At 46.6% G+C, this 11893-nt stretch overlaps 2 protein-coding genes across 8 annotated transcripts in view; one reads left to right on the forward strand and one right to left on the reverse strand.

The window, feature by feature from the left end:
- Positions 1–6762, forward strand: part of Tara (SERTA domain-containing protein 2 taranis) — a 250490-nt gene extending 243728 nt beyond the window's left edge. For 6 of the 7 annotated variants that reach the window (XM_076811140.1, XM_076811137.1, XM_076811139.1 and 3 more), the window contains one exon: positions 620–6762. In XM_076811140.1, coding sequence (XP_076667255.1) covers positions 620–1921 — 1302 coding nt within the window. In that variant the 3' untranslated portion in view covers positions 1922–6762. The remainder of the gene's footprint in view (positions 1–619) is intronic. The other variant, XR_013085234.1, reaches the window with a different exon arrangement.
- Positions 6763–7337: 575 nt separating this feature from the next.
- Positions 7338–11498, reverse strand: LOC143368428 (uncharacterized). Its single transcript, XM_076811136.1, has 6 exons — positions 11215–11498; positions 10565–11108; positions 9450–10447; positions 9148–9373; positions 7801–9074; positions 7338–7653 (listed from the first exon to the last, which is right to left on the reverse strand). The coding sequence occupies exons 1-5, from the start codon at positions 11307–11309 to the stop codon at positions 8295–8297; spliced, it is 2643 nt and encodes an 880-aa protein (XP_076667251.1). The 5' UTR covers positions 11310–11498; the 3' UTR covers positions 7338–7653; positions 7801–8294.
- Positions 11499–11893: the final 395 nt, after the last annotated feature.

Genomic DNA, 11893 nt, shown 5'->3' on the forward strand with positions numbered 1-11893 from the left:
ACTTCTGTGCTTGAGATAAGCACGGCGGCGGGGGGGGGGGAAGAAGGGACACAGAGGGAAAATGGAGAGGAGCATTTCACAAGGGGCCCGTATGCTTGCTGATTGAACCCATGAGTAACGCAACGTTCCTCTGTCCCCCTCGCCATTTGTGCCCTCCCCTCCCCCGTTCTGTTCCGTGCCCACTCGATCATCCATTCCAACGATGACTTCTTTCTGGCCAGGGTAGGGAGACGCCTGACGTCATTCTCCAACGTCTGTCAGCGAGCCGACCCTCTGAGTCACGTCGTTTTGCCTACTCTCCTGGCTTGTAACAGAGTATCGAGACTCGGCAAGGTCTTTCGCGCGATCATGTCGCTGAATCGACGTTTAGGAGAAATCCCTACTTTATCATTTGCATTGCTACTCAATTTTCTGAGTGATAAATCTTCATTTTTGCCTCCCACGAGATGGAAAGCCTGTTCGAGGACGTTACTTCACTTTAATTTTATATAGCGACCATCCTGTACACCTACACCCCCTGCCCTTTTTACCGCCAAACATACCTCCTTATATTTATATATTTTGTCATACTTGTCGAGTGAAGGAGTTAACTCTAACAACGGATTCCTTTCGCTTTCAGAGTTGTGCAATGATGGGTCTGCAGGCCACAGCAGGAAAACGTAAACTGGAGGGAGGTGTGGGCTGCATGGAGTTCGACATGGATATGGGCGAGAGCCCATCGAAGTTAGGCCGAGTGGAGGGTAGCTGGTGGGCGATGGAAGACAGCTATACGCCCCCGCTGAGCCAAACACCGGCCTCTTATTACGAGATGGAAGTAAGTCCGCCTTGCCTGCAGACAAATCCTTGTCAGCCGACATCGGCGAGTGCTCAGCAACAGCATCAACAGCAACAGCAGCAGCAGCAGCAGCAACAACAGCAGCAGCAACAGCAGCAGCAGCAGCAGCAGCAGCATCAACAGCATCAGACATCGCAGCAGCAGCAACAGCAGCAGTCGTCGACGCCGACAACAGCGCCACCGCCTTCTACGGTGGCGCATCTGCACCACCATCCGCAGCACTACTACCATCATCAACGTGGACCGAGCAGTCCGGTCGGTAACAACGGTTACAGCCAACTATCGAGGCCTCAGCCGCAGTGGGGAGCGCCTCATCATTACGAGCCGCCGACGATAAGGCGAGAGGAGAACGGCAAGAGTTATCTGGAGCTTGGCTCAAGTTACCGGGCGAACGAGAGATGCTGCGAGGGCTCGAGGTCGAGCTGGTGTAGGCGCGGCAGAGCCTGTTACAGGCAGAGGCGGCTGGCCGTTCTGAACATCTCGATGTGCAAGCTGGCGAGGTATCGCCAGTTCCCTGACCCGAGCCTGCATCGATCGGTCCTGATTTGCAACACACTGAGGCACCTGGAGCGCGAGATGGAGAGGGACAGAAGTCCGCCGCCCATGGAGCCGGTCATACCGGCGCCGATCGCGCAGCTCCAACCCCCCGAGCAGGGCAGGCTAACGCCGTTCCCGATGCCGCCGACGTCCTCGAACGAAACCGACGCCGACTCGGGGATTGGCGACAGCGACGACAGTCGCTCGATCAACTGGGGCAGCGTGCTGTCCCTGTCGAGCCAGTCGCCCCTGGACCCGCTCAACAACAACGAGCTGCTGGACGTCGATATCGGCCCGGACCTAGACCTAGACTTCATGCCTGGCTGGAAGCTGACGCCCCTGTCCGCCGACGACATCCTCAGGAGTACGACGGCGCAGGAGCAGCAACACCAGCAGCATCACCAGCAGCAACACCATCATCACCAGTCCCAGCAACCGCACCTGGCGGCAGCTAGCGGTAGCTGCGCGAGCAGCAACGTGGGCAGCGCCTGCGTCAGTCCCGGCAGCAGTAGCAGTACGCACGAGTCTTTGATGTGCGTTGGATCATAGCCCCCGATTTTGACTTCGTTGAGCCATCTCATCGATTTTTACCCGCTAATGCCGCAGAGCAAGTAACGGAGCAACGGGCGCCTCGAAGCCGCGTAACTCGAGGGCGCGGGAAGCCACGCAGCCCGCCCACCCTCGAATTCGCGCGTCGCCTGGTCGGCGACTCTCCAAGGAGGTCCTCGTTTTCCTTATTTATTAACGTTCGTGTCAATTACGCACCGATCGATTCGTCCCGGTTACGTTCGATTTTCTACCATCATCGTCACACAACCGACACTACCATGGGTCTCGCTGTCTCCCCGCGGGAGATGAGCACGCGTCGGTTCTCGCAGGTGCAGACGTAGCGGCACGCATGGGCGCCCCCCTATTGGAAAAGTTTAGAACGCGAGACAGAGGTGACTACAATTTCTACGCCGATCGACTACCCGAGCTTGCGTTGTTTCGATATTTAACCGACACGTAGCAACCGTCGTAGAATCTTTGATCTCTGATATCGCATAAAGTAACTTACGAACAATTAATTTATTTCTACATGTACACTTTTTATACATTGCCTTTTAACGGGATTTCATTTCACTTGATGCTCAACGCGAGTTCGGGTCCTCAATTGGACTCTCAGACACCTCGAACGAATAACTATGCTATATCGAATACGATCTGTTTTTACAGCTGCACCTGCGAATTCGCCGGCACACGTATGAGTTCCCGAGTCGCTCGAAAGTGCCGCCACCGGCACGTCAGGCAAAGAGAGCGAGATTAAGAATGAAAGAAAAGTGAGAGAGAGAGAGAAAGAGAGAGAGAGAGAGAGAGAGAGAGAGAGAGAGAGAGAGATAAGGGGGAGGGGGGAGAGAGTGATGAGTGTGAAAAGTCTCAGAGATTTCAACGTCCACGCCCCCGGGCCGGCGATGCGGTAGGCGACTGCAGGATTAGCCTTCTCCTTCGGCTCCTTTGGACGATCACGACAACAACCACTGACGAACTTACGTGAAAATCGACAGAAAAATGTCATTCCCTCCCACTTTATATGATACCGTTCGTGGTTCACGAGCGTCGATACGCGCGGTATCGCTCGCCTAGCCGGCAAGGCGTTGAGAACTCTACGGCGATATCTCGGCCAATCGATATGGGAGTGTCCATCGATCGATGTTTCCCCTTTGGAATTAGAAAGACACTAGCCAGGCGACGATTAATTATTGCCATACACTACGACACATTAACGGCACACTTACATGCATAAGACGTTACCGCCGTGGCCTATACTGTACACACGCATACACTCCCCCCCCCCCCCCGACACACACATACGTACAGACTAAAAATATGCACACAGAAAAGTCGATATGGTGCTAGGACGATCCACACCCTGGTGCTTATACTTGTGTATACACAGAGTCATGTGCGTACATTCGCACGGATCGCCTGCAGTCTTCGTCGAGGAGTCTAGATACGTCCTGACGTCGTGGACAGGACACGGTTTGTCGTCGAACCTGCGTTCCCATCAGCACGTACGACGGACGAGAGCGTTAGAGAGAGTGCTCGTTCGCCGAGCGTCGTCGAGCCGGGGTAGCTAGCTGGATAGCAGCGGGCGTTACGTGATCGTTGATGGGAACGCGCTCGAGTAGATAGAGATAAATTCCTTTGTCCTGGCGCACGATGCTAACAAATGTACCTGCATTTTAGAGATCGGGTTAATATCGGTCCCTTCGGGTCGTCGCACGGAGGCCACTCGTGCGCCACTGATCTCCCGTAATGTACCATATATACGTGTAATAAAATAGAGAGTGGCCGACGTAGCAGAGAGACCGAAGGCGGTCAATTTAACTTGGGGGAGGTGGAGCGAAGAGATTATTAAAACTCGACGAGACGCACCTCGCGAAGAGGAGAGGGCGATCCGCGCGCCCGAGATCTCGTCCTCAACGTCCACTATGAACTGAATCCAAGAGAGCAGCTATACTTAAATCGAGGTTAAGGCGTTCCAAGCGAATCCAACGCGATCAATGTGACGTAATAATTTATAAATCGACTGATTACTTACGCGGGGAGAACAAAAAGGAAGCCGCAGTAACGTTTTTTTCTTTTGTGACGCGAGGTGATTTGAAAACTGTCAACTAATCCGACTGTAAGCCGACATGCATGCACACACACACCACATCTACACACGTGGATACGTAGCACACACAGACGCGATTGTACATGGACGCGTTAGTACTTGAATGTAAATAGGTACACGATACGTGTTAGGTCTATTAATTGCAACGCGTACCATGAACTCTGGCCGATTTGCCGATTCTCTTCCTCTGTCTCAACAATCCCCCGTGTTCCTCTGTTAATTCTGCATTTACATCGGTACTTTCTTTTAAAAGCCAACGCCACCTCTGCCTCCTCGTCGATTCGTTCTACTCATCTCCCATACGAAACAACGAGCAATACTACCTTTAATGTTCCAATCGTTCGAGCCTGATGAAGAAAATCCTGTCTACGGCCGCGCGGATGTGCTCGGGCGTGACACAGAGCTACACACGTACATACTTAGAGACACGCTACACTCGCACCGAACGAACAGTTGCGTGGAATGATATATGCGCGCTCGATGCAAAATGTTCGGAGCGTTTTAGGGAAGAGCCAGCGTTGCTTTCTCGCATGGTGCGCCGACCAGGTAGCGAGAGCCACGAAGCGCTTGGCGCACGCGAGTCACGCCAACGTACGCTAGATTGTTAAAAGATTTCGTCCATCGCGTTGACGGGGCTCGCGGGGTGCCGGCTTGGTGCCACGCGAGTCGCGACGCTACCTCGTCGGGTCAGCTTGGTGTTCCGAGTACAGTGAAAGGGAAACTCTGCCCTCGCTCGTCGCGGTACGCGTCGATGCGAAATCCCTTCGGTTACTGTTTGCGAATCGTGACTGATGGCTGTTGTGAAATGCCGAATTACGCGTGTACTGCATTATTCGGCGCGACAGAAGCGCGCCGACACGGGAACAAGCGCGGGAAGGGATAAAGAAAATACTCATGTCACTCTATCGGTGTTACGCTCGGATCGAACTGTGGCTGTCAAGCGGAACGCCAAGCGCAGCGTCTTCAAGCAAGGGCGTGGTCGTGCTCTCCGCCCCTCGGGGGGCGCGGAAAGAATACGCTCGAGGGGGCCGAGTAGTAATTTCGTACTTTTTACACGGATGTACCTTAGCCGCGTTAAGACGCGTTCGGACGCACGGTACCCGGCGGAGTACCTGCAAATTCAGCCGTTGGAGGGGGTGAATGTGGGTGTGAAGAGGAGCGAGGCGAGTTCGTCGACGATTGCTAGCGGGAAACGTTCAAAAAAAAAAATGAAAAAAAAAATGTAAAAAAAAATACCGCGCGATAGAACGACGAACGAGCCGTACTCGTGTGCTTCGACATTACGCTGGCGCGCGTATTAATATATTTAAAAGAAGGAAAAACGGGATGTGTAACGAACACTTCGGGGGACTATGATTTAAAGGATAAGGAGGCAGAACGGAAACGTTGTAAATAGTATAAATAGCGCACGCGCAGAAGTACGTTTTAAGCGGAAATAAAAGATGATATAATAGGTATAATGTGAAGAAAATATACATATAAGATATTATTATATATATATATTATATATATAAACAAGAAGTATATATATAAGATTATTATATATATTTACCGTGATAAGTGATATACAAAAGCGGTGACGGGGACTCGCGCAATCTCGTTGTCGTTCGGAATGATGGCGCTGGCGACTTGCGGGCGGCCCATGAGGCCCTTCTCCCCCCCAATTTTCAATTCGGTTCAATCTGCAAACGCAACGCGAATAGGCGCGGTGCCCACGCAACTACGCGGCAACCGACCGCTCTGTTGTTGTCATCCGTTCATCCACGCAAAGCTCTTCCAGAACGTTTTTACGTACGTAGATAAATAACGATTTAATAGACACTTGTTGCCGCTCGCCGCTCGCGGCTTCTCTTCAAATTCCCCGCTCTTCTCGCTGGGACGGTCGGTTGTCGCTCGAAAGAAACGGTGGTCGCGATACCCTCGTCTGGGTTGCGTTTCTAACTCCTTGCGGGACAAAAGATGTTCGATGATAGTGTTCGATAAGCATTTGCAGATGGCAGACTGAGAAAAGAGACTTTCAGTTTGCTTTTAAACTTGTCCTTCTTTTAACGAGAATGCATACATTTCATTGTCCTATGAAGAGTTAATCGAATTGGGCGGCCGCGAAGACGTATGATTAAGTTCCTATTACATGATATCTAAACGAGAATTAGTTAGCAATTAACCCGGATCACACTGATGTGCTGCGACAGCTTGAGTGGGCCGCCTTGCGAACGCATCGGCGTCCTCGGATCAACTCTCCTCTTTTTTTTCCCCCTTTTTTTTACGTTTACTCTTATTACTATTATTATTAATATTATTAATATCGTTACTACTATTACGTTTTTTACTAAAACGCCGCCGGGAGAGGCGCGAGAACGATCTCCTTCCTTCGAGAGCGCGGAGGAACGGGGTCGCGGTGTTGCCGCCCAGGACGCGAACGTTGTCTGAAAATAACGAGGACGCGCAGGCACGTAGCTAGATCGGAACGATATTCGAGACGAACGAGTCCCATCGTGACCGCGAACCTAGGACAGGTGAAACACACGACACTGTACATTGTAAATAGTAGCGCGGAGAAGAAGACGGTTACAGAAAGACAGAGTTAATTAATTAAAAGAGGGAGAGGAAGAAAACGATGACGCGAGGGAAGATGAAAGAGACAAGAAGTTGCATCGAAATCGCGCCGGGCGCGTGAAGCGAATGCACGTTCCCGAGGGATGGTTCGATTCTAAGGCGAATGAAAGACAGACAAGCTCGTTGGGCAAAGAGATATATGAAGAAGACAAAAAAAAAATGAAAAACAAAAATTTCTCTACCGTGTAGTACCGTTGACCTATTCGAGACACCGTTTAGCCGTAAACTCGCCTAAAATCGATGTATCCCAATGGGGTACGTTCGCCATACGAGCCGCGTGTGCGGCCATTTTAATAGAGCTAGGAAAATTTTAAGATGCACGGTTGTATCGTTCGTACGCGTGCCGATCACTCGACTGCAATCTGTATCGTATCGCGAAGCCACGTCTAAAAGAAAAACGAAGGAAAATGGGAAAACGAAAAAAGTGGGGAAAAATGAACGCGCAACAAATGTCAAATAGGGATGAAGAGAAACCCTCGCGGTGGAGGCGCAGAAACGAATTAGGGACGCACGGCGTGCTTGCGGTTGTTTGTTGCGCGCGCGGACGTCTGCCAATTGGTATGGGCGCGAAGAGGGAATTAAAAAAAATAACATACGCGAAAGAAAAGAAGCGGGAATTGCAATTACTCTAGTCCTAAGTGGTCCGCAGACATACGATACACGTGATGCACGGCTCTCGAGTGGTTGGACGCGTTTTATTATTCTTCGTTTCGTTTTATTTCGAACTTATGAAGTTGTATCTGCATACCGTTTCACCAAAACACCAGCAGCAAAATCAGCAACAGATAGAAAAAAAAAATGAAAGAAAGGGAATAACAAATGCAGCGCAAAAACGATTAACCTGATGAAAAGTAAAAGAATAACGCACGATATGGACAACAACAACAAAAACTATCAAAAACAATAAAGAGTATTATTCTATATATAATAATGGTGTTTGTGACATTTTGCAATCCTGTGTCTTCCCTTGATTGGTTAACCTGTTACTCCACATTCCCGGAATCAGCCACTGAAACGAGTTTCATCAAATTCTTAGTTCCCTATTTAAAAGAGAATAAAGTAGTTTGATAATGTTTTCTTTCTGCGATAAGAAGCGGGGCTAATAGCTCCCTTATCACGCGTAATCTGATATTGAATATGCATGAAAGTTACCTACCGTTTATGCTTATCTATCCTTTATAAATAAAAGCAATATTTCTAATTTTCTTTGATAATTATTCGATAATTATGTAATTTTAGTAATTACGCAGGCCTCTTGCAGAAATGAATGTTACATAACCTATGAACGCCCAACGGCTGTACACATCGCAGAATGCACCAGTTGTTAAATAGATTACCGAAGTTAAAATGCAACGCGCGCGATGTCAGTGCTTCCAATGGCCATCAGTAATCGATGTACCAGTTAATGGCAAGACCGACAAACATAACCTTAAACTATTTAAGTCCACTATAATTTACAAATGTCTTTTCAAATGGAAATAAGAATATCACATTTTCTAGTTTCTGTTTTCAGTAACATGATAAATATCGTTTCGTCTTTATTAAAACAATAACAAAAATAGAATCTCCTTAATAATAATATAATATTTACAACAGTCGTATAGTAATATAACTATTACGTCACATATGTAGTATTTATCGTACGGAAGGCTATTCAAATTGAGAGCACGTGATATTTACATCGTAAGATTGCATCTGCTGTTGCATCTCTACATATTCTTGTACCACAGGATTATCCTGCTCGTGCATAGCGACGTGCTTCAAGATATCCTTTTTCCGCGTGAAAGTCTCGTCGCACTGCTCGCAGCGCAACGATTTCGCGTCGTGGGTCTTGGTGTGCTTCAGCATGTCGTTTTTCTGCGAGAATGTCCTACCACACGTCTCGCAGGGGAATGGTTTCTCCCCTGTGTGAATCCTCTCGTGTACATTTAACGCTCCCTTCCGGGTGAAACTTTTGCTACAGTACGTACACTTATGGGGCTTGATGCCGGAATGGATTTTCATGTGCTGATTTAAGTTGCTGGAACACTTGTATTCCATTTTACATATTTTGCAGGCGTACGGCCGCTCCCCGGTGTGTATCCTTTCGTGTATAAGACGCGCCTCTTTGGAAACAAACGATTCCCCGCAATATTGACACATGTGCGACCGTTCCGTAGAATGTATAGATCTCTTGTGGTACATCAGGGAATTTTTGCTTGCCAGCTGTTTCCCGCAAACGTTGCATTCAACGCCAGTTCTTTCCCCTTTATGTACGCGCTCGTGATTCAGTAAAGCTGCCCGCGTCGGGAACATTCGACTGCAGCATTTACACTGCCATATAGTCTTGCCAATGCACTTTCTTTTTATGCTCTCCATGATATCCTCCTCTGTATGTTTCTTCCTGTGTAACTTAAGGTCGCTCATTGATTTACATCTACAGGAGCAAACCTGGAAGGAAAGAAAAAACAAACGATTCACGCAAAGTTTCGGGGGCTAACCAGTTTAATACCGGCATACTTACACTACACGTGTATGTCCCATCCCCGTTATTATGCCGTTTAAGATGCGTATTCATATTTCCTTTACGATTGAAAGCTGCTCCACATATCGGGCAGGTGTGGTTATTCGAACCATGAGATAGCCTGTGCTGCCTCAACTGTATCCGCTTGTAAAATGTTTTCCCGCACTTTTCACACGAGTAGGGCTTATTCCCATTGTGATGGTTCATATGTTCTCCCAAATGAAATCTGGATCATACAAATCAAATAAGATAGAGTTGACGATTCACGTTGAAAACGGTATTGATAAGGTCACGAACGCTACCTAGATCTGAATGCATTCCCACAGATTTCACAGACGTGTCGTTTCTTCTTCGAGTCGTCCAAATGAGTTCTCTTGTGGCCCCTTAAGTTGTTAGAATGTTTAAAGCTCTTTCCACACAAATCGCATAGGTACGGCTTATCTATTCTGTGAGTAGCCTCGTGTACGTCTAAGCTAGACCATTTCTCGTAGCTTCTGTTACACGCGATACATTTAAACAACAATTGACCTCCGTGACACTTCCCTATGTGGTGTAATAATTCCTTCTTCGTGGAATAAATTGCTTCGCAATGGCCACACTTTTTATTAGCTTCCGCTAATGCGAATGCATCATTACCAACACCATCTTTCTGGATACTGCACTCTTTCTCCATTGTACTCGGTTTATTAGGAGCTTGGTATTTTTCTTGGGAGAATTTACAGTACGACAGTTTATGCTCGGAAAATTGTTTATCATTTTCGAAGCGTTCATGGCAAACATCGCATGTCTTTGCGACGAACTGAACAGTCATTACTTTTACATCGCTAGACTCTTTGCTGTTTATATTGTTATCAATTTCTTTCTCTTTCTCTATTATTACCTCCTCTCCGTCACACAACATCTTGTGATTTTCGAACATTTCTTGAGTCTTAAATAAATCTTTGCAATGAAAACATGCAATTTCATTATCGTTATCTTTTGTGTCGTTGTTCGGCTCATTCGTTGTTGTACCACTCACAGACTCGTCTTCTTTGTTCTCTTCGTTGTAGGATTCAATAAGACAGCTCCATTCGGATTGTATTTTCTTCCTCGTGTTGTTCGTAAAGCTATTTCTTTGCGCGCCGATATTTTCCAAGCAATTCAATTTCGTAACGCTATTTGGATTCATCATGATGCCTTCAATTTTGTTAGAAGATATTTCCACAGATGTACTTTGAGTCGTTTCGTTTGTACATATTTCATCGGCTACTTCTGGAGAGCATGCTTTCATTAAAGCACTGTACTTATTATCATAGTTTAGCTAGAAAACAATACAGAAAATTATATATATATACACACACAGCCATTCAATAATTTGGTGTTAAGTTATAGAAAATGCATCGATTATATGTACGGTACAAACTTAACGTTTGCTTACTTCGTCATTAATATTTAGAAATCTCTTTAGCCTTATATCCGTTCGCAAAGAAGTTACAACAAGTGAATGTGCAATTTCTAATTTATTATAACAGTCCATACATAATTTCTGTGGCATTAAATCCTCCATATCAATGGTTATCGGTAGATGTAAACTTATTTTTTCTCTCAGCTTCAATTCTATCCCCTTCCCTGCGAATATTTCCATCCCATCTAGAGACGGTTCTCCGCATATTCTGCACAAATTTGGAAACCTGATGCCGATGTCACGATAGTGATCTATCTCTGCATCCATATCGCAATACGATAATACAACTTCTGCGTGTCCACTTCTGCTGAACATATCCTCTGAATTCTTTTCCGTTGTAACATCTGAATCAAATAATGTAGGGATAGCATGCTGATCTATTATGACAGGGTCTATTTTACTTATATAATAGCGGTCTTCTATATGATGGGAACATATGTAATAATTCAAGTGCAGTTCTTCGTTCGATTTCGGTAAAAGGTCTGTCCTGCCGCAATGATGCGCCCATATTTTAGATCTGTAAGGAAGTAATATAAAATCTGGCACGGAGAACATTCCTTAAATTGCTGATTGTGAATTTATTTGTATCCCTGGAATTAAACTTATATGTCTGTGGGACTTACGTATCGTCGTTTGGAAAGTGAATGAAAATTATATCCGCCGAGTTTTCATTTTCCGAGGAGTATTTACAATTTTTCACGGCACAGACCACCCTCATTTTGCGAATACTTTGATTTGTCGAGAAATGTTTTAGGATCACATTTCGCCAGATAGTATATCACATGCACTGTGTTTATGTTTCCAAGCTATTCGAAAGCAGTACACAGACCGCAAATGGTTCTTTCGCCATCACATTACTGCAATCAACAGTAATCAACTTGAATCAACTGAAACCAATCGTACATACGGTACATACATAAACAGCAATATTTTATAGATACTAGATAGGTACATACCTATCCCGTTCGGTTTTAGCGCGCTAGTGATCCTCCAGAGAGTGATCGGTATAACCGCAGCCATTTGTGGCAATCCCGGAAATAACATAACCCAAATATTCATTAAATCGTCTGCTTTCCTTAGAGCATACATACATGGAGATCTCATGGCCTATGTCTCCTGTGGATCCAGTTGCCGACCAACATCGTGCGAGAGAGAAAGCATCGTGCGAACTGGTGCGAGAGAGTGAAGTATAGAGGAATAATCGACCGTAATGTGCATGCGCCGACATCGTGCGAGAGAGAAAGACATATAAATACGTCCGTAAAACCTGCAACAATATTTTTCCACACGTTTCGACCATCC

Source organism: Andrena cerasifolii, chromosome 4, assembly GCF_050908995.1.
Source record: "Andrena cerasifolii isolate SP2316 chromosome 4, iyAndCera1_principal, whole genome shotgun sequence".
NCBI classification, from domain to species: domain Eukaryota; kingdom Metazoa; phylum Arthropoda; class Insecta; order Hymenoptera; family Andrenidae; genus Andrena; species Andrena cerasifolii.

Bases quoted from the DNA above. Each gene is read 5' to 3' on its own strand.
- LOC143368428 (XM_076811136.1), bottom strand. From the start codon at position 11,309: ATGAGGGTGGTCTGTGCCGTGAAAAATTGTAAATACTCCTCGGAAAAT. The intron at 10,448-10,564 runs GTAAGCAAACGT...ATTGTTTTCTAG, and splicing joins TTCTAAATATTAATGACGAA to CTAAACTATGATAATAAGTA. The intron at 9,374-9,449 runs GTAGCGTTCGTG...TGTATGATCCAG, and splicing joins GGGAATGCATTCAGATCTAG to ATTTCATTTGGGAGAACATA.